At 38.9% G+C, this 23,465-nt stretch overlaps 3 protein-coding genes across 3 annotated transcripts in view; 2 read left to right on the forward strand and 1 right to left on the reverse strand.

The window, feature by feature from the left end:
* Positions 1–4,771: 4,771 nt before the first annotated feature.
* On the forward strand, positions 4,772–7,438 carry LOC123697263. The gene is made up of 2 exons (XM_045643726.1): positions 4,772–6,013; positions 7,412–7,438. Exons 1-2 carry the CDS (start codon positions 4,772–4,774, stop codon positions 7,436–7,438), a joined length of 1,269 nt encoding a protein of 422 aa, XP_045499682.1.
* Positions 7,439–9,900: 2,462 nt separating this feature from the next.
* Positions 9,901–14,091, forward strand: LOC123696330 (odorant receptor 4-like). Its single transcript, XM_045642445.1, has 8 exons — positions 9,901–10,213; positions 11,899–12,109; positions 12,655–12,777; positions 12,880–13,002; positions 13,080–13,179; positions 13,273–13,377; positions 13,464–13,619; positions 14,041–14,091. The coding sequence occupies exons 1-8, from the start codon at positions 9,901–9,903 to the stop codon at positions 14,089–14,091; spliced, it is 1,182 nt and encodes a 393-aa protein (XP_045498401.1).
* Positions 14,092–15,380: 1,289 nt separating this feature from the next.
* Positions 15,381–23,465, reverse strand: part of LOC123697273 (Down syndrome cell adhesion molecule-like protein Dscam2) — a 41,792-nt gene continuing 33,707 nt past the window's right edge. The window contains exons 35-39 of the mRNA XM_045643738.1: positions 21,663–21,878; positions 17,000–17,098; positions 16,781–16,925; positions 16,074–16,107; positions 15,381–15,513 (exon numbers count right to left, since the gene is read on the reverse strand). Coding sequence (XP_045499694.1) covers positions 16,095–16,107; positions 16,781–16,925; positions 17,000–17,098; positions 21,663–21,878 — 473 coding nt within the window. The 3' untranslated portion in view covers positions 15,381–15,513; positions 16,074–16,094. The remainder of the gene's footprint in view (positions 15,514–16,073; positions 16,108–16,780; positions 16,926–16,999; positions 17,099–21,662; positions 21,879–23,465) is intronic.

Below are 23,465 nucleotides of genomic sequence, written 5' to 3' on the forward strand. Positions count from 1 at the left end.
ACTTTCCCCCTTTCGCTTACACCTTGTTTTCTATTGAACTGAGTGCCTAAATACCTCCTACACCTTCCTTCACAAAGCTTATAACTTCTTATAACGTATCTTGGAAGAAAAAGCTAAGTAGGTCACGGGTGTAATGAACAAAAACAACAAACACGTGGCGGTGGATGAATGTTTTTAAACCTATATTATCTTTTCAATTTAATTTAAATTATATTCTGGATTTGTATATTAGTAAATTGTAAGTGTATCTATAGACCAGCTACATCATTTTTGGTGTAGCTGTTAGAATAAGCTATTTATACTGAGTGCTTAGGGACCATTACACACAACACAATATAATATTACTAATTATTTATTATTCATATGTATTATTGTTCATACATGTATTCATTTATATTGACTACTTTAATACAGAAGTAGCTGAAATTATCAAAAATTTATTACTTGAATTTGGAAGCTAAATTTATAGTTTGGACAATCATAAAGTTATTTGTAAAATTCAACATATTATTTAAAAATTTATGCCCATCTGCGTCTTTGCTAATTATTTTGCTAGGCGCAGTGAAAGTATACTTGACTAGCTTAAACAATTTTACAATTCTATGATTAGTATTACTGTATTCAATTTTATTAATATTATTGAATATAATACTATCTATTTGTCTTTTTAAATTTTAAACTACTATTGACAGGCGATTCCCCTATTGGGACACCTGATAGCTTTAAGTATTATTGATCTGACTCTTTACTATTGACTATCTTTACTTATTGACCTACCGAGACTAGTTACTATTGAGTAACTAATTTTAATTTTAAAAACTGTAATTGTCTTTATATTGAGTGGGCACTCCTCTACTGGAAGACAATTACTAAACTTTTTATTATTAACACTATCTATATTGAACAAATTTTGTGACTCATTTTAAAATACTTGACTTTTTTTAAAATTTACATTTTAATTATTATTGATAGGACACTTCCCTTTGGGAATTTTATTGGCTAGGTCAAGAAAGTAAAGCTGAGGTTAATATAAATATTGTATTAATATTGTGATTAATTTCACTTTTTATTTATTGACCTAGTTATATCTTGCTGTGAATCATTTTTATTGTTAATTATTGACAGGTGCCTCCCCTATTGGGAGACCTGATTAAGTATAAGTATTGACTTGACTTTTTATTATTGACAATTGTTCATTATTACTGACCTATTAATATTTTATTAATATTGTTATTATATTTTATATTGTTATATTATATTGTTATATTTTATATCTGTGATATTCATTTTTTTTTTTTTTTTATTGTAATTATTGACAGGTATCTCCCCTATTGGGAGACCTAATAGTGTTAAGAATTATTGACAGGGGTTTTTTTTTTTTTTTTTTTTTTTTTTTTTTTTTTTTTTTTTTTTTTTCCCTAAGTTGTCACCATGATCCACACTCCCCAGAGGCGTGCCAGTGACACGTTCATAATCTCCGAACCAGTCAAGAAGCCTGCAACCACAGCAGCGCCTAAAGGTATGACCAGTAGGACTGCAGAAGGGCGAGCCTGTCTGCAAAAAGGTAAAGGCCATCTACGAGAGTCTCGTAATTTAAAGACTGAGATAAAAGATGGGGTTATTACGGCGCTAGAAAGGATGTATGAAATAATAAAAGAGATGGAGTTGGAACTCACCAATGCCAGGGCTGGTAGTGGAGGGCGTAGTGGGGACCCTATACATCCCCCCCCGCCATCCGATGCTGGTTCCAGCGTAGTTGACGACGCATTGGTGAGAAATCTGGACCTAAGTGAAGGAATGAAAGAGATGATGAATAGAATGAACGAGATGAGGGAAAGCATGAGGGAAAATGAAAGCAAAATGGAAAGATTGAGTTCGCTTCTGGAGGGCAGCATGACTGCCGCCAAAACGGCGAGCTATGCGAGCGTTGTCTCGAGGGGAGTCACTGAGAAACTCCCTGAGGCAAGGGCCCTGCATTCAGTCATGGTGTCGTCCAAAGATGAACAAGAGACAGGCGATGAGGTGCTAGAGAAGATAAGGAAGACTGTGGATGCAAGGGACGGATGGGTAAAGGTGGAGAGAGTAAGAAAGGTTAAGAATAGAAGGGTAGTCGTCGGCTGTGCGAATGAGGAAGAAAGAGTCAAGGTGAAGGAAAGACTGAGTAAGAATGAGGGACTAGTAGTGGAAGATGTTAGAAATAAGAGCCCCCTTCTGGTCTTCAGGGATGTGATGAAGTGTGACACTGCTGACTTCATCACTGCGCTGAAGAACCAAAACGCAGGCATACTTGAGGGCTTGAAGGGGGAAGAGCGAAATGTTGAGATAGCATATGTGATGAAAGCTAGGAACCCCCTCCAAAACCACGTAGTGGTAAGAGCGGACCCACAGGTATGGAGAAGATGGATGAATGAGGGATACGCCCACATAGGGTTGGGCAGAGTGAGAGTAATGGACCATAGTCCACTGGTGCAGTGCTCCCGCTGCCTTGGTTATGGGCATACTAAGAGGATGTGTAGGGAGGAAAAGGAAAGATGCAGCCACTGTGCCGGTCCTCATATGAGGACTGAATGCGACAAGTGGTTGCGGGGAGAAGCGCCTCAGTGCATTAACTGCACTAAGGCCAAGAAAGGCAGCGCTGAGCACAGCGCCTTTGATCGTGAATGTTTTGAACGAAAGAAGTGGGACGCTCTAGCCAGATCGGCGGTAGCGTATTGCTAGGGTTGCCCAAGGTGAGTCCTTCCAGTACCGAATATTGCAGGCTAATCTCCAGCGGAGCCAAATCGCCACAAAGGAGCTACTGCTCGAAGCCACCAAGCGTAAGGCATGCGTAGCGTTGCTGCAAGAGCCCTACGTTGGGGGGGCGAAAAGTATGAGGACATACAATGGAGTGAGGACCTTCCAGTGTGAAGGGGAAGGGGGTGGCGCAGTAAAGGCGTGTATTGTGGTACTCGACGACACACTGGATGTCGAACTACATACACGCCTTAGCAGTAACAACATCGTTGTGGCCACCCTCAGAACCAAAGCCTGGGAGATGATTGTAGTGTCCTTCTACTTCGAGCCCGATAAGCCAGTGGGGCTCTACCTGGACCATCTTAGGCGGATAGGGAGAGAGCTGGGTATCCATAGGATGATCCTGGGAGGCGATGCGAACGCAAAAAGCCCGTGGTGGGGTGGTGAAGTGGAAGACCCGCGAGGAAGAGACGTGTCTGCTGTACTGGAAGAAATGGGAATGCACATACTCAACACCGGGGACATCCCTACGTTCGATACCATCAGAGGTGGGAAAAGGTACTCCAGCTACGTGGATGTGACAGCGTGCTCCGACGATCTGCTGAACCGAGTGGACAACTGGAGGGTTGAGGAGAGTCTCACGAGCTCGGACCACAACGGCATATCCTTCGGCATCAGACAACACAAATCCACAGGCACGAACATAATACGAACTACACGCATATTTAACACACACAAGGCAAACTGGACTCAGTTTCATGAGAAACTGACCCAGCTGATGTTGGACAGACAATTAACTATACAAGACATAGACACAATACACAGCACACAACAAATAGATGACGCAATAGACAGATACACTGAAGCAATCACACAGACATGCAGAGACACAATGCCGACCAAAAAACACACACAGAAATTCACCTTGTCGTGGTGGAATGATGAGCTCGCGCAGATGAAGAAGCAGGTGGCCACGAGGAGACGCAGGATCCGAAACGCAGCACCTGATCGCAGAGACCGCGTGGTTGGATTGTACCTGGAAGAAAGAGAGAAGTATGAAAAGGCGGTGAAAGAAGCGCAAGAGAAGAGTTGGAAGGAGTTTTGCCGGAAACAGGATAGGGAGGGGGTCTGGGAGGGCATCTACAGGGTGCTTAGTAGAGCCACAGGGAGAGAGGAGGATCTGCCCCTTTCGAGGGGTGGTGAGACCCTCGATGCCCGGAGCTCGGCAGAACTGTTGGCGGAGACCTTCTACCCCGAGGACCAGGAAAGTGGTGAAAGTGAGGGGCATCGTCGGGTGCGCCGGTGTGCGGAGTCCTTGGACACCGAACCACCGGCGGGCCCGGACGACCCTCCTTTCATCATGGAGGAGTTGAAGAGATCCGTAAGGTCCTTCAACCCCAAGAAGGCCCCCGGGGCGGATGGCCTCACGGCCGACATCTGTCAGCACGCTGTAGATTGTAACCCGGGATGGTTCCTTGCCTTGCTCAACAGATGCCTCTCTGCCGCCTACTTCCCCGCACAGTGGAAGTGGGCGACCGTGGTTATACTGCGAAAGCCGGGCAGGGAATCATACCGGGTACCGAAAGCCTATCGACCGATCGGCCTCTTACCTGTTCTCGGCAAAATCTTCGAAAAGATGCTGGTCGGCCGACTCAGGTTTTACCTGTTGCCCAAAATAAGCCCCCACCAGTATGGCTTTATGCCACAGAGGAGCACCGAGGACGCCCTCTATAGACTAGTGAACCACATCAGAAATATGAGGGAGGAGAAGAAGATTTCTGTTGTGGTATCGCTGGACATAGAGGGAGCCTTCGACAGCGCCTGGTAGCCAGCCATAAAGGTGCGGTTGGCTGAAGTTGGGTGCCCGGGGAACGTGAGGCGGGTGATCAGCAGCTACCTGAGTGAAAGGGGAGTGAAAGTTAGATATGCGGGTGTGCAAGTGAGTAGGGGGACCAGCAAGGGGTGCGTGCAGGGGTCCATAGGCGGACCAATCCTGTGGAACCTCTTGCTGGACCCTCTGCTATGGATGTTAGAGGAGATGAAAGTATTCTGTCAGGCGTTTGCCGACGACATTGTGTTGGTGTTCGAGGGTGATACAGCACTTGAAATAGAAGTTAAAGCGAACCGTGTCCTAAACGCAATAGATCAATGGGGAAAGGAAAACAAACTAAAATTTGCACCGCATAAAACTTGTGCCCTCCTTTCCACGAGGAGGTTGAAATATGACGTGCCACGGCTCGCTATGGGAAGTGTGGAAATTAAATATTTTTCTCAGATAAAGATATTAGGCCTAACGATTGACAGCGGCCTCACCTTTAACGCCCACGTCGGGACGGTATGCCAAAAGGCAATCGCCCGGTATAAACTCTTGGCTAGGGCAGCCAGAGTTGGTTGGGGACTTAGCCCAGATATTATAAGAACTATTTATGTAGCTGTTATCGAACCGACTATTATGTATGCATCAGCAGCGTGGGCACCCACCGTGGAAAAGATGGGGGTCCAAAAAAGGCTGAACACCGTACAACGGGGGTTCGCCCAAAAGATCTGCCGAGCATATCGGACCGTCTCCCTGAACTCAGCTATGCTGTTGGCTGGGATACTCCCCCTTGACCTCAGAATACTCGAAGTTTCGAGATTATATGGGATCAAGAAGGGGGTGTCGCACCCAGCGTTGGGAGACAGGGAGGTGGAAAGAATGGCTCCGGCGATTGAGGACCCACATCCGGCAGAGCAGGAAAGGCTGGGGTTCGGGCTGGTGGACGAGGACTCGTATTCCGACGTGGCTAATTGCCACGTACATAGGATCTACACGGACGGCAGCAAGATTGAGGGTCGAGTCGGAGCCGCCCTTTCCGTATGGGAAGGGGAGGCCGAGACGAAGGCCGTCAAGCTTGCTTTGCCGCCGTATTGCACCGTCTACCAGGCCGAACTCCTAGCGCTCCAAAGAGCAGTAATTAGAGCCTGCAAGAGTGGAGTGGCGAAGGTCGGCATCTTCAGCGACTCCAGATCGGCCCTCCAGGCCGTCACACTCGGTTCCCCCCACCCCCTTGCTGTGCAAACAAGGGCGGCCCTCCGAAAAGCTGCTTCGCAGAGGCGGGAGGTCGCTCTGTTTTGGATTAAGGCGCACGCAGGGCTAAGGGGGAACGAAAGAGTAGACCAATTAGCCAAGGAGGCCGCTCTGGGGTCGAAGAGGAAACCCGACTACGATCTGTGTCCTGTTTCATTCGTCAAGCGTATCCTGAGACAGGATACGATCGGGGAATGGGACAGGAGATACGATGTGGGGGAGACGGCTGGAGGCACGAAGCTCTTTTTCCCAAGCGCTGCTGCTGCATTCAAAATAGTTCGGAAAATAAACATCACTCACCACACCACACAAGCACTGACTGGACACGGTGGATTCGCCTTCTACTTGAACAGATTCAAGCTGAAGGAGAATCCATCGTGTCTGTGTCAGCCCGGAGTCGACGAGACGGTTTCTCACCTGTTGCTCGAGTGTCCGATTTTTGCAAGAGATAGATATGTTATTGAGCAAAAATTGGGCATCGCGATGACGGGTGAGAATCTGCCTGCGGCCCTGGGGGACGAGACGAGAAATGAGTTTTTAGAGTTTTGTCAACAAATTGTGAGGGTGGTGAACAAACGAAATTGTGATAAGCTACTGTGATATTAGGGTTAAGTTTAATAAGTGTTGTGCCGTATTGTTTTATTATTTTCATTGTAATGTTTTAAATTGATGTAAGTTTTTAAAATGTAATATTTAATTTTAGTATTTTATTATTATCTTGGAAATTTCATTGTAAATTATTAATTTGTATTTTAAACTTTATTTGTATTCATTTATTTTATCCCGTTTTTTATTATTCTCATTGCAATGTATTAATAATGTAAGTTTTTAAATGTAATAATATTTAATTTTAGTATTTTATTATTAATTTGGAAATGTTATAGTAAATTGTTAACTTGTATTTTTTTATTTTAAATTGTATTAATTTAGGCCTAATGTGAATAAAAAGCTGTTTGGTATTTATTTGATTAAAAGAATAAAGGACTATATTCCAGAGAAAAGCACACAACACCCTGAGATGGCGGGTGCTTTTTAAAAAAAAAAAAAAAAAAAAAAAAAAAACCTAACCTAACCTAACCTTACCTAATAGGGTGGAGTGATAATGTATGAAAGAATTTTTTTTTTTTTTTTGGTGGTAAATGTTAAAATATGTAATGACGTGTCAAAAGTGCTTCTAAAAGAAGTCTAATTGAATAAATAAATCAAATCAAATCATTTATTTGCAATCAAACATGGTTGAGTCACAACTAAAACAGACAACTTACATAATATAATAATTACTATAATATGTGGTACATTTATTGTGACATTTTGAACAATTTTTTTTTTGAATAAATGTTTGAGTTTGAGTTTATAAAAATGTAAAAATTCTGACAATTATAATTTGTTGCAATTTCGTCGACTGCTTCAACAAGGCTTCAACAATATTGCGTTGATATATTATTATTATTATGTATAACGTTAAAATTGAAACGGAGCCCCTGACTCATTGGTTCCAACCAAGCTAAATTGCGTTTTGAAGAATACATTCATTTACGCGATGCAATTAGCACAGAGAAGAAGATGCAGAAAATGTTGGTCTGATTACTATTTTACCGGCGACATACACAGGTCATGAATATGCGCAAGATGCACTGACATACATAATATTTTCGTCATTATGGTCGGCCAGATTACATTTACATGTAATCCGAAATGGATGGAAATTATTCAACTGCTGCTTCCCGGACAGATATCAAGTGATCGGCTCGACATTACCACACGTGTTTTCAAACAAAAAATCCGATCATGAGTTACAATAGCAACACATCTTTGGGATTATTCAATGATGGATGTATTCAATCGAATGACAAAAATAAGGCTTGCAGCATGCACGCATTTTAATTTGGTTAGTCGAAAGAATTCGGGCAGATAAAAATTGAATGTGCGGGCATTGCTAATCCTGTAACCGATCCAGACCGACATGACGTCATGATGTTCTAATCACGAATATGATTCATGGACCGTGTGGCACCATCAACCGCCAATCACCATGCATGGTTGACAGCGAGTGTTCCAAAAGGTATCCACGAAAATCCCAGGCTGCAAAACGTAGTTTAATTCAATAATTTTTCTCTGACACGTGTAGGTATGAAGTATTTAAGTAATTATTTTTTTATTCTATTTCTATATTATGTGTTATTCATCGAAATAAAAAGCCATTATACCTACATCTATATTTATTTTGTATCATTGTATTCCGTTCATCAAAGCCTAAATTTAGTTCCAAACTCAAACTCAAACTCAAACATTCATTTATTCAATTAGACTACTATTTAGTAGCACTTTCGAATCGTCATTACATAATTATTTTAACATTTACCACCGATTTGGAAAGCAGTGATCTATGGAGAAGAATCGGCAAGAAACTCCATAGTTGCTCTTTTAAAATCATGTAAATATTACAATATATGAAACTTATATCTAACTACATAATATATCATAATATGCCAATGAACTGTCTTGTGGTTTTTACGCGACAACCCTCCATGGATTTTTATCGTCCATATATTCCAAGCCCAAAGGTAACACGACATTCATTGACTGGGCGGTACAAAGTTCGCCGTGCCAGCTAGTATCGGTATAAAAATAGCTTTGTGTGGTCAGCTATGTGTGATCTGTCAGTGAAAGTCCTGTCAAAATGGGTCCAGCCATTCTTGAAATTAGCCTGAACAGACAGACAAAAGTTGTAAAAATTACTTTTTACAAACATACATAGGGGTGAATCGGATAGCCCTCGAGGTCCTCTACCTCACAGCTTCAGTATGTCACTACTTCTTGGGACACCCTATATATTAGCTAGTATGGGATATAAAATAATCTGTCATATTTTATTCAAATCGGTTCAGTAGTTTAGAGAGTGCATAATAAACAGCATGACACGTAATTTATAAATTTTATTATGACAGGCAACATACAGTCTGTATCTGAGCATCAAGTATTTAAATCACGATCAATTCAATCAATCAGAAAAGGAAAGAACGATTTTTAAGTTTCAATTAGTGTTTCCTTTTGTTAGGTATAATAATTTAGAACGGCATTTTAAAATATCACGCAAGTATTAATTACTATCAGAGGGAAGGGCGTGGCCGCTAAACCGAACAGCTAATTATACTGTTGATCGTCTTTGATTGATATCATTATTGACTTATTAGTTATTACATATCGTATAATTACTTATCTTCGGGCCGTACTGAATATTTTCATTTTAGTTGATTTTAGGTGCTTGGAATGTAAGTTTAGTGAGTTATAATAAAGAATAACTAAATTAAATATGTATTTAATTTATTATGTAACTAATACTATAATACATACTTACCTATCATAATATTATTTCCAGCGTCGACTTGATATTATCACAGTAGTACAATAATATTGTAATACAGTAATATTACACTATTATATTATTGTATAGGAATTTAGTACTGTTCGGTGCAATGACCACCGAACACCCTACTCAGCTATACTAGGTATCGCGGGTCAGTCCACAAAACAACATAATATTACCGCGACGCGTAATATTTTAACATTAAGCATAGAATATAATTATAACATTTATTTAACAGAATAATTAACATATAATATAACAATTAACAGTAACAATTAACCAGTAACAACTAAAAGTGTAATAGCAGTGATTTTAGTAATAAATTAATTAGTGTGCATTTTAGTTTGATTTTATAACAAATCCCTCCAACACTAGCCACGTAGCCCACCACTGGTTACATCGCCCTACAAGTACTTTTTCTTCTTTTATTACAAAAATAACTACTAGTTAGACTAATCAACTTTCTTTTTAATATTTGCACACCCAATCAATGGGTAGAATGTATTAGCCACATAATATTGTAATTTAAACATCTATAGTTTGTACTAGGTATATTCTTGCAAATAAATATAATTTGAATTTGAATTTTAAGCCACTGCGAAAGTGATACGTAACATAGTAGGCATCGATAAAGTTCAACCAACAAATAAGTCGGTTAACTGGTCGGGCAACTTTTTATTTATTTGGAAGGCGATTTCACATAATTTATAATAATATGATTGTTTATGAGCAGATGTCAGAGGCAGGCGAGTGCATAGCAGAGCACACGCGGCTGCTGCGGCTGGTGGGGTTCCTGCGTGCGGGCGGCGGGGGTGGTGCAGGGGGCGTGGGCGGCGCGGCGCACGCGGCGTACCGCGCGGCCGTGCTGGCGCTCACCTCGCTGTACCTGGCGCAGGAGTGCCTGTACGCGTACCGGGCGCGCAGCGACATGGCCAAGCTGTCCCGCGTCATGTTCCTTCTGCTGTGCCATGTCACCTCGATCGTCAAGCAGATAGTGTTCCACGTCGATGCGGCCAGAATAGATAAAATGATCGAGGATTTGGATGGTGAATAATTACATTATCTATACTTATCTATACTAATATTATAAAGAGGAAAGGTTTGTAATTATGTATGTATGTCTGGTTTTCACGCATAAACTACTGGACCGATTTCAAAAATTCTTTCACCATTAGAAAGCTGAATCTTTACTAAGCAACATAGGCTCTAATGCATTTTCAAAAAAATTAGAGATCCTTACCAAAAATGCAATAATGTAACCCAAGGTGTAAAAAATTCCTTAATAAAAATTCTGTCATCGCGTGCGCTGCGGAATCTATTGAAGATAGAACAAAAAAAATGACGTGTGGCACTCGAGGACTGCCGCGGTAAAGCTATTGCATGTTATGCCTTTGTAGCGACACCTCGCTCTGAATCGCGCAATCGAAATTTTTTCGTTACAGAGCTATATATACAACTTTCCGACATCATCCATTGGGGCCTTAACGGCCGGCCAGTCGAGTAGACTGGCCGAAAAACCTCCTTTTTCGATGGAGGAATTCCACCTTCCTTCCTCCACACCTTCAAGCCACACCTCCGCCCGTCGGAGTGGGGGAGCGTGAGGTTTTTCGTTACGGAATTTCTTGATTCGGTCCCCGCGCTCAAGGCCCGCGAGAGTCCGCGATACCATAATATCTGTGATAATAATTATATTCATCTTCAGTAGTTATGTTACTACAACAACTTTTTTACGTTTTCAAAGTAAATAGAAGTGCCGACAGTAATCAAACCATGTTATCCATACACATTACACATATATTAATCCTTATCCCATTTAAATGATGTTTTATTAATAGACTGTTTCAATACCAGCAAAATACTTTTTAAATTAAAAAAATTGGGTACCTATTCCATTCAAAAGATATAACGAATTTTTATAAGTGTCAATCTACAGAAAATAGTAGGTATACTGTTTAATACAATGAGCAGGCTTAGTGCGGGAGTTGCGGGACGGGGTGAAGGTGATTATCATGTGATTAAAAATTAAACCCATAGTCCGACCTATAGTAGACTTTCACTGTCACAATATCGCTATCTATGCGAGTGAAACCGCAGGGCATTGCTAGTCTTATAATATATATATAAATCTCGTGTCACAATGTTTGTCCTCAATGGACTCCTAAACCACTTAACCGATTATAATAAAATTCGCACACCATGTGCAGTTCGATCCAACTTGAGAGATAGGATAGTTTAAATCTCAAATCGTTTTAGAGAAAGCGGGCGAAGCCGCGGGCGGTAAGCTAGTATATATATATAGCCTTTTATTCCTAAACATAGGTGCCCTGTCCACCTCTATTTTTGTATGTTTATCCGGGTAAGTATATCTGTGAGCTTTGTTCTTTTTCTTGTGTCTGCGTTCCTATGGCACGTTGACATTTTATAAGCTTCTCTCTGTGGTAGTGAGTTGTCGACCAGGTTTCGCAGCTGGGAGAACTGGGAGAATACAGGTGTCGAACGTTTTCTTTTTTATACGATTGTCCAGCACCAACACCCTACTTTTCATTATTTCCTGCATCGACCAGTATTTCCTCCATCCTTGGGCTATTTGTCTGTTAATTTCTTGACTTCTGTAAAGTACAACACATTACAATTTGACCAGAGGAACAGCTTTTAATTAACTTAGAGCGGCACGGTTTTTATCTGGGGGCCCGCCAAGTTCAGCACGAAGCAAATCTGCCTTACGCTTAAGGTGCGGTGTACAACGGCGGCGGAGAGCGCGCGCAGCGGATGCGCGCGTGCACGAGGGTGCGCGCACGGCGCGTGGTGCGGGTGTACGCGGGCTGCGCTGTGCTCACGTGCACGCTGTGGCTGCTGTTCGCGGCGCTGGACCGCGCGCGCGGCCGCCCCGTCGAGTTCCCCTTCTGCACCGGTCTCCACGCCGCGGCCGACCAGCCGCTCCAGTGAGACCATTTTTGTTTAAAAAAAGGGGTGAAAGGGGTTTGGATAAATTTGGCGTCGTGATGAACTTTTGTGGCCAGTGATGAAACTTGTATATTTGAAAAGAGCAATATAATATTGTGAGTAAAAGTTATTATGGACATAAATCTCGAAACGTAATAGGAACTAGGAGATATTTGGTTTTGTATTATTCATTTACCTAGAATCTAGATGATTTATTATAACATTTTCTGAGTTTTTTAGCTTTCACCTTTATTTATTTAGAATTCTAATCAAAACTATGTATGAATAATATGGACGCTTATATACGCAATATATTGCTCTTTTAAAATATCCAAGTTTCATCACTAGCCGCGAAATTTCATCACGACGCCACTAGACCCAAACCCTTTTACTCTTAAAGCGCCTAAAGAAGTGTCACTTCAAAAAATTATACACTGAAACTGAAAACCGATTTCGAGGAAGTGCACGGTGGCTGCTTCAAAGTCGGTTGACATCCGAATTGGACATCAAAAGATGAAAAATAATCGTTTCAATTGATACGCAGATTTACGTTGGTGTTACTATATTCCTACTACGTCACGACGCTCGTCGGTATTGCCAACACAACAATGGATGCCTTCATAGCTACTATTCTTTATCAATGTCAGACGCAATTTAAAATTCTAAGGTCAGTTTTTATTTCAAAAATATTTTATAAATAAATATATTACAGCTCGTTTATGTTTGTTCGTTGAAAGGATTCTTTTTAGCGAAAGAGTTATTGTTTTAGAATGGAGTTGGAAGAGCTACCAGATAGTGCGTGGAAGTTTAGCCTGAAAACAGGTTTGGATTATGACAAGATTCTGATGGAAATGTTTGTCGAACGATTGCATCATTATAAAAGTATTACAGAGTAAGTAGTCTTACTCATGCAACGTTCAACAATTGGAATATTCCCAGAAATATTTCATACAAAATAATACTTTCCAGGATGGCAAGTCTTCTACAAGATATTTTCAACACTGCAATAGTGGTTCAATTTGGGATAGGTGGTTGGATATTGTGCATGGCTGCTTATAAACTTGTCAGCGTAAGTTTATAAGTGAAATAATTTGAGTTCAATCGAAAATAAGTGACATAAAATGTAATACTAATATTATCTTTTATTACCATAATAATATAGTTGAACGTGCTGAGCATCGAGTTTGCATCGATGACGTTGTTCATTTTCTGTATCCTCACGGAATTGTTCCTGTACTGCTACTATGGCACTGAGCTCACAGTCGAGGTATCGTCCCCTTATTGTCAATAATATCTTAAAATGGTAATTAATGAGTATGCGCAAGTAAAATCCAGTAATATACCATGTGACAGAGCGAGCGGCTGGCCAGCTCGGTGTACGCGATGCGGTGGCTGGGCACGAGCGCGCGGTTCCGGCGCGCGCTCGTGCTGCTGATGGAGCGCGCGCGCCGCCCGCTGCGCCCCGCCGCCGCGCGCGTCGTGCCGCTCTCGCTCGATACCTTCCTTAAGGTGAACCCACTGCCGGCCAACCTGAACCGTCTACCACTACATTATCAGATTGCCACTTAATATTACCCTATTATTGCCCTCTCAAATCTATTTTTAACCGACTTCAAAAAAAAGGAGGAGGTTATCAATTCGGCCGGTATATATATATTTTTTTTTATGTATGTACACCGATTACTCCGAGGTTTCTGAACCGATTTACGTGATTCTTTTGTTGTTCGATGCGGGATGGTGTCGAATTGGTCCCATAAAAATTTTATTCGGATAGGCCCAGTAGTTTTTATTTTATGAGCATTTTTGTCTATAGGTATTTGTGAATTTTGCAAGTGCAAGTTTGAAGTCGGTTGTTTTTAACGCAGTTATCACTTGTCACTCTGAATAGAATATAATTATCAAAGTAATAATGTTTTTTTTTCCTTTTCAGATTCTAAAATCCTCATACACATTTTACGCTGTACTTCGTCAAACAAAATAAAGTCACTCCTAAATAAAATTTCGACTTATTATTATACTGCACATTGATTCTCAACGAAAAATATAAACACAAAAGCCGTAATAAAACTATGTATATGAGTAGAATTGTAGAACACCGACCGCGACGCCGCGACCGCGACAACTCGCTTGGAGAGAGAAGAGCGCGTTTGAAGATTATCTTAATATATTATATTATAAATCTCGTGTCACAATGTTTGTCCTCAATTGTCCTTAACGGCCGGCCAGTCGAGTAGACTGGTCGTGAATTCTCCCTTTTTCGATGGAGGAATTCCACCTTCCTTCCTCCACACCTTCAAGCCACACCTCCGCCCGTCGGAGTGGGGGAGCGTGAGGTTTTTCGTTACGGAATTTCTCGATTCGGTCCCCGCGCTCAAGGCCCGCGATAGAAGCTATGCAAATAGCTTAAAAAATAACAATGAAAACTTTGTATTTATTTCTATCGAGAAAATATCATGGAATCATGTTTCTAAAACGGTACACGTATTGTGTTACTATTAAACTTTCTTGTCAAGAATTTTCATCACGACAACTTTATTAATATAAAAATTACGAAGGTTTAAAAAGGGTCGTAAATGTTAGAAAAAGTGTCGTGACAACTTTTCGTAAGAATTTTTTCCGTCTAGCCCCCTAGTTTCAAAACGCGCGATAAGTAACTTCGTTCCAAAACGTAGCCTATATATTTTACCTAATATTGGTCTATATCCATACAATATACATAATTCAGTCAAGATTGGCCTTGTGGTTTTTGCGTGATTGACCTATTACAAAGTTACAAACAGACACATTAAAAAGTCGGATAAACAATTACTTATGAAATAAATAATACATTATTGTATATTTTTAACGAAGGTAATGAAAAATCTCATAAACTACTTCAATGATTTTGAAAATTCACCAGTAGTGAGGTCATTTCTTAGCCATAAAATGTATATTTTATATGTATACTAGCTTTCCGCCCGCGGCTTCGCCCGCTTTATCTAAAACCTAATAAATTATATATTAAAACCTTCCTCTTGAATCACTCTATCTATTAAAAAAAACCGCATCAAAATACGTAGAGTAGTTTTGAAGATTTAAGCATACAAAGGGACATAGGGAGAGAGAAAGCGACTTTGTTTTATACTATGTAGTGATTAAACAATCATACATAGGTACTTAATAAAAGTTCATACTTTTATTACGTTTGTTTGATATTTTAATATTTACTGTCATTAGGAAATGAAACAAAAACATCGAAAACATTATATTATTTTATTTAATAAAATAAGTTCAGTCAGGAATCAGAAAACATGAAAATCGTTTACAAAGTGACTACCCAAATAAATCTATATTTACAGTCGTTGCAACATTTCCTGCGTCTGGTTACATCAGCTCCCGCTGGCCCGACGCGGGTGCAATGTACCTGCACACACACATACACATCATCAAAAGTATCGCACGGGGCAAAACATACCCAGCGCTTGTTTTTTTCTTATTATTTTTTTCGCGCATTTAAATCCTTAACTATAAAAATACTTATAATAGTTTATATTCAAACTGGGTTTCATGGAATCTTGAAGAACAAGCAGAATAATTAGGTACCTAGATGCGTGTTGACGTCACACGTGTGTCGGCCACGACTACGGGGCAATGGGGGTAGTAACGCTTGCTACGAGTGGACAGGACGGAACTGTAGCCCTGTCTTATAATCTCTACCTCTTATTTTATTTAATCAATTTTATTAAATTACATTCTATCAATAATTATTTATTTCTAACTAGAACTCGTTATCCAGTTTTATATCGAACATTTTATTTTAAAATCCGAATCATGCAATTAATAACAAACAACAATTTTTTTGTTGCCATTTGCCAAATGAATTATAATTATCCCTGATTAGTTATCAGTATGAATCATTAATAGCTAAAAGCCATGCTAGGGTTGGCACACTACAGGTGGTCTACGGAGGCTGTCGAACCGAACCTTTATCTATCGCCTCGCTCTCTAGAACCGGTGGCTTCGTGGGAACAGAAAAATTCACATTTTTATTCCAAATATGTGATATTATTAGTACTTATATTATAGATGTAATACATACCTATAATTACTTATTAAAACATAAAGGAGAATGCCCATGAAAGTATGGACCATAGTATAGTGTTGCGTCAATGCCAGAGTGGTTTTGGAGGGTTCTTCGATATTCAAAAGAATTTAAACAATTGATTTTTTTGTGATAAAAACAGGGGTTTTCAAGATATTGAGAAAAATCAAAACTTAAATAAACCCGATTTAGTTAGGTTTATGTGTGATTTAGGTAGTATTTTATCGTCTGAAGGTTTTTTTCGTTTAAAATATTTAATATATTATGCGTAGAGCTTATGCTTTCAGACAAAGTCTATCTGTTCATCGGCTAGTGTAGGTAGGCACCAGAAATCTTCCGGGACGGATTTCAAGAAAAACATTCCCTGTTCAAAATATATTTTCCGATGGTAAGAAGGCCTCTAAATTGCCGAGATTTTTTTTAATAGTATTGTTGTTTTGATGCATGAGAAAAACCAGTACCAAAAATGGGCATTCTCCTTTACACTTTCTATTTCATTGAATCAATTCATATATATATTTATTGAGAAAGTGATTACTTATTGGAATTGAAGTGAGTAGTGGTGGTCACTGGGTACACGAAGGCTCACCTCACAGTGGGCGCATGCGCGGGGCGCGCGTGGTCGCGGCGGCGCGCGCGTGCTCTGGGCTGCGAGTCGCGCGCGCGCCGCGACCCGTACGAGCCATCCTCCGTGCTCGACTCCGCAGCCGTCGTTGCGCCGGCCGGCAGCGTGTCTGTTTATATTATTATATTTTACTCCGCGTTGATATTTTAAACCGACTCGAGTTTATAACTTAACATAACTTACCGGATAGGTGCGCGGCGGGCAGGCGGTACAGCTCGGCGGCGCAGGCGGCGCACGGCGACCCGCTCGACTCCGAGTCTGTGTCGCGAGCGCTGCCGTAGTCTGTATTAAAAATTCATTTATTACAAACATATTAACATTCAGAATAAATAAGCAGGTATTTATTTAAGCCTTGCTGAGAACTAATATTTGAATATATTTATTGTATTTTAAACGTATTTTCTTTCTAAAATCTTACAGTAAGTACATGATAATAATATTATGTACATAGCAATTGTATTAGGTACTCGTTCGATTTATGTTAGGGTTGTCGTAAATACGGGTCAACAATAAACTTAAATTTGTGAGGTGTGGTACCTCGTGTCAATAACCACAATATGTTAATTATTGTGTTCTGTCGGTAAAGTAAAAGTGTGCAATTATCACGAGACCACCCAAAGGCCAAACATTAACTACTTTTTTAAAATCACTAGATTACCAGCAAACCTAAGACCTTCTGAAAGGCCATATTTAAAAATTCCCTGGGCTACATTTCTACTGCAAATTAAGAACACTTGATGTAGACTGACATTGATATTTTGATATTTGATTATCAAAAAGCTTTTGATAAAATAGACAACGACATACTTTTACATAAATTTGCTCTATTTGGCTTCAATCCGAAGCTTTTACAATTTTTCGCTAATTACCTAAAAGATAAGAAACAGTATGTACAGTTAGGAAATTATAAATCACATATGTATTACACGAGATCGGGTATAACTGGTATAAGTCAAGGCTCGAATTTAGGGCCAACCCAGTTTTTAATTTTAATAAACGATTTGCCAAATGTATTCAGCACCGCTAGATGTCTGATGTTTGCTGATGACCTCAAGTTATACTTGACAGTTAATAACTTTACTGATCACCAGGTGCTTCAAAACGATATAAATTCTGTTGCCCGGTGGGGTGTAGAAAATAGTTTGCTTTTCAACACTGAAAAGTGCAAAATAATGAGCTTTTCGCGCTCCCTAGTGCAACAAAACTTCAATTACAAACTATATAATTCAAATTTGCAGCGCGTTTCAAATATAAAAGATTTAGGTGTCACCTTTACAACTCGCTTAGATTTTAAAGAGCATATAATAAAATTATGTAACAAATCCCTAAAAACGCTAGGATTTATAATCCGTACTAGTCATAATTTTTATAAAATAAACTGTGCCATCTCTCTTTATATCGCATATGTAAGAAGCAGCCTTGAGTATTTATTGTACTATATGGGACCCCTGCGAACATAAATATATTTTAAAGCTCGAAAAAGTCCAAAAGAAATTTTGCAGATTCATTTATAAAAAAATGTACGGATACTATCCATACATTTATCCCTCCTTATTTGTTTATGGCATGACAGGCTTTATACTATCCATACATTTATCCCTCCTTATTTGTTTATGGCATGACAGGCTTTATACTATCCATACATTTATCCCTCCTTATTTGTTTATGGCATGACAGGCTTTATACTATCCATACATTTATCCCTCCTTATTTGTTTATGGCATGACAGGCTTTATACTATCCATACATTTATCCCTCCTTATTTGTTTATGGCATGACAGGCTTTATACTATCCATACATTTATCCCTCTTTATTTGTTTATGGCATGACAGGCTTTATGTCACTGGAGTCGCGACGCAAATATTATAATTATATGTTAATACATATTATGCTGCACCAACTGTTACACGGGGGTGTGGACAACCCAGACGCCCTAGAGCAGATCTGTCTAAACGTTCCGCCTAAGATCATGTACAGCGTGGCGGGTCCTCAGGACGTGGGCTTGCGACGCCTTCGCGATTTGTTCACCGTCCAGTTGGGAGGGCGAACGAAGAGTGGTAGGAATGCTCCCCTTATACGAGGAATAAGGCTGCTCAATGACATGCTCGCTCACAGCAATGATTGCGATATATTTTGTTTAAGTTTGTATAAATTTAAAAATATTATTTTGTTCTTTCTTAGTTAAAAAAAATTATATTATTTTAGTTAAGTAACTGCCTTGTAATGTTTTGGGTATACATTCCTGTAAATTACTTGTGTTGGAAAATAAAGAATAATAATTAACATAAACACACTTACCAATATGATTACACATTCCACACTCACTCACACGCACGAACACATACACTAGCGCGTACATACACACACACTCACTCACACATACACACCCACACACATACACGCGCACACATACTCAAACACACACAGCAGCATACTCGCATTATCACATACACATTCATTCCTTTAAGATTTGGTAGGATTTAATAATTTGTTCGTCTTTCTTGTATTGGAGTTTTTACAGTAAAATTGTCTTCTGGTAAATATTGTATACTTTTATGCATTATGTAGGTACGTAAACTTGTGTTAACCTACTTTGTATGATATCCGCGAGGTGGGCTGGTGACCTGTACCTCAGACTTCTATGTAGTCTATTTCAGGCACCAGTTTCTCACAACGTTATCCTCTACTGTACTTTGTGTAATATAATTAAGTTTTGTAACCTATTAATGTTGTGAGAACCAAATAAAGATGATTTTATTATTATATTATTACTAACCCGCCCCTGAGAGCCGAACTTTAATTACCTTCCCTTCCAGTTCCGAACACCTCGTAAACGCTCGTTTCGTAAAACTACAGCATTCAACGAGAAATATCTTGCCATATTATTCTGATTACGCTTTTATCTCGTTGGGCGCGAGAGGCGGCTGTGAGGATTTTATGTTGCAAAACTTTAACAAAAGTAGAATAGATAGTGGAACGTACGTAGCTCAGAGCTCTCTGAACCAAGACCGACGAGGATGCAACATACCTCCACAACAATTTCTTCACTTTCAATACAACGAAAATGTAATTACAACAGTCGCGGTACAGTATGCTTTGGCTTTGACAATTAAATTTTCAATTCCCTAATAAAAAATGTTCAATTACTGTGCTATTATACCTACAAGCTGTGGAATTAGGAATCGTATAATTATGAATGTCTATTTATAGTAGGACTTAATTACGGTCTACTTAATCCTTAAATTTATAGTGTTGTAAATTTAAATTAAAGATCAAACGAATTTAAATTTTCATTAACGTTACACTTGTCAATCTTGGTTAGGTATTAATATTTTAATTATTTTTGGTATCTATTTTACAGTAAATTTAACGAAAATCTATCTTATTATCACATAGAAAATATTTATACTGTGCTATTATTTTTAATATTCAATGAAATATTAGCACATGAAGCAAAACAAAGAAAATATTTTTTGGTGTAAAAGGAGGAATGTCGTAAAATAGAATATCGTAGTTTCTGATTGAGTATTCTATATTTATAGCTCTTAAGTTTATTTCTGATTGAGATTAGTACTACGTCGCATTAGAGTAGGTATTTATTCTATGATAAGTAGACAGAATTTATAATTAATGTTTCTACAATTTTTTGTACGGTGAGATCGGGTGCCGGAAGCGGGCCTCCGGGGCCGCGCAGGCATTCGGCGGAAATTGCAAGCTCACTCACTGGAACGTTAGATAATGCCTCGACGATGAACTAGTGATACTTAATCTTTTTTTAATATCCTGCTCATTGTTATCGTGAAGTGAAGTAACTGAGAATGCTAAAAAATAATTCTGGAACTTCGCAGAAGCGAAAAATGTTCCTACTTAAAGTCTCAATTATTATTAATCAAGGCAACAGTCATGCATCCGTGGTATCGTGGCGAAGAACAACTTACAAAATACTCTTGTGGGGTCTCAAATGAAAGTGCACAGAAAGAGAATATTCCTCGATTAATCGAGGGTTTTTTGCACGCCTCACAACGCGAAGCGTGTAGGTGTGTTCTATTCTTGAAAGACCACGTTGTGTCAAGTTCACGACATAAAATTGAAACTCGAAATTTAAGAAAGTCATTAAAATGCACGTTTTGAAAAGTAGTAACTTCAATTGTGACTACAGACTGAAAAATTAAAATACAAATCAACGCTGTCCATTGGTCTGTACCTACGTCTGTTTATTCCAACCAAAAAAAAAAAAAATAGGCAATCTAATAAGTTGAATCTTTTTATAAACGTGTCCATTTATCACAAGGATGAGTTTTAGATTAGTCCTATTGCTTGGTGTTAAAAAACTCCGAAAAGGTTCTTGGTTTAAAAGATATTAATTAACATTTATTACTCATGATAATTATTAGCTCACACTACCGAAGTTATAATATTTTTATCCTTTACCTGACGGTTGCCTGGAAGAAATGGCTTATAGCCATAAGGCCGCCCATTGTATATCTTTTATTTTGTTTTGTTTTCATTTTTGTATTTCCTTACATATAACAATGAAAAATAAATAAATAATATTTTATGTCAGATAGTAAGCGCTGAAAGCACATGAAACCCGCATAGTTCCCGTTCCCGTGGGATTCCCGGGATAAAACCTATCCTTTTTCCCGGGGTAAAAAGTAGCCTATGTCCTTTCTTGGGTATCGAAATATCTCTATACCAAATTTCATAAAAATTGGTTCAGTTATTTAGTTATGGCGTGATTGAGTAACAGACAGACAGAGTTACTTTCGCATTTATAATATAAATAAAATAGTATGGATTTTATCTCACTAGTGACATTACCATTACCATTAGATTTACCAGTACCATTAGGGTGGGCTAATAGATGCGGTCGGGGCGGAGGCGCGGCGAGTTCGATGGGCTCGCGCGCGAAGGAGCGCAGATGCAGCGCGCAGGAACGCTCGGAGCGCGCGCTCGCGCCGCCGCCCCCCGCGCCACACACGCCCCCCGCGCTGCCCGCGCTCTCGCAAGCGCCAGACGACATACTGAACGTCGCATACGGGCTTATTTCGTGCATGTCGTCTGATGAAAAACACAAACACATTAAAATCACTACATAGTATAAAACAAAGTCGCGTTCTCTGTCCCTATTTCCCTACCCTATGTCCCTTTGTATGCTTAAATCTTTGAAACTACGCAACGGATTTTGATGCGGTTTTTTTTAATAAATAGAGTGATTCAAGAGGAAGGTTTATATGTATAATAACACCCATTAAAATAATAGTGGAGAAGTACTATTATTTTTGAGGTTTCTACTGTGATGTCGTAGGTAAATAATTACATTTTTTCCGCTTACATTGCAAACGCAGGCTGAACCCTACGAGTTTTATCAAAATAATGTACTACTTAAGTATTGTACACATTGAAAAGGTCTACAGAAAAGTCCGTGATGGTATATTATGTCTATCTCTTATGGATAACCCACAATAACTTTTTTTTGTCATTTACTTTTTGCGACAAATAATGGTTAATTTTCGAAGCGATTTTAACCAATACAGCATTAATCCTTAACCAATTAAATAAATTGTTCATTTAATATAGATCTATATGGCCCTTTAGAGTTTAGACCGTATGATTTAAGTGAATAATGAATATTTTTTCTTAAGGCGCGGAATAGAGTAAAACCCAGCTCTAGCCGTTTTTTGTACTGTTTTCTGGAGCTATCTCCTTCTTATCCAAAAGATATATCAACTAAATAAAAATACATTAAATTTCTACATATTCTTGGCTCAAAAATGGTAAAAGTATTTTGTTATTTTATTGACTTAAAGTTTAATTAATCTCCTCCCAAAGAAATCCCAGAAATTAGAAATAATTATGTTTACCGTGTATCTCCTCTTAAACTAATGATTCTTTTGATTTGGTATTTACACTATTGGATAGGCAATTTCATTACGAAAATTATGGTAAAAATTTTTTTTTGATAAGACCTATACTAGATTTTATAAACATTTTATTCAAAATTTTGGGCGTATTCGCAACTATATCTCTTGCGCTTGTATGGGAGGTTCAGTCGGCCGCTAGGTCTCGAGGGTGAAGCTTGTGTCGTTTGTCGCCGTGAGCGTCACATGACAATCACGTGACCCATGTTTATTCGAATAGTACGAATATCAAACAATGAGCGAGGAATAGACGCTACTACTATTAATTTATAGTGAGATTTTAGAAATCATCAATAATATAATAACTGGTCAATGAGCTTTAGTTATTATAATATATTAAAGTGAAACTTTTATTACATCGTCTCAAACTTTTTGGTCTGTGTAGCGCATGTCGCGTGACGCACGATATGTACGATAATTATCGTACAAATACGAAAATTTTTAGTTAAATGTCTATAGTGTGAAAAAAGTTTCACTTTTACCGTGGTTTCATAAAACCACACAACATATTTTTTATATAATTATGATATTTAGTTTTTAAAACATTCAAATGCTTTATAAATATAATTTTTTTAATAATCGAAAATATTTTATAAAAATTATTATAAATTTATTAATTTATGCAATAAATCACATTTTACTTTTTAAGTTTTTAGTGAATAAGTATTAGGATTAGACAAACAACATTTGAAGTTTTAAGTATGTATACTACTTTTTGTCATGGGTG

The sequence above is a fragment of the Colias croceus genome, chromosome 1 (genome assembly GCF_905220415.1).
Source record: "Colias croceus chromosome 1, ilColCroc2.1".
NCBI classification, from domain to species: Eukaryota; Metazoa; Arthropoda; class Insecta; order Lepidoptera; family Pieridae; genus Colias; species Colias croceus.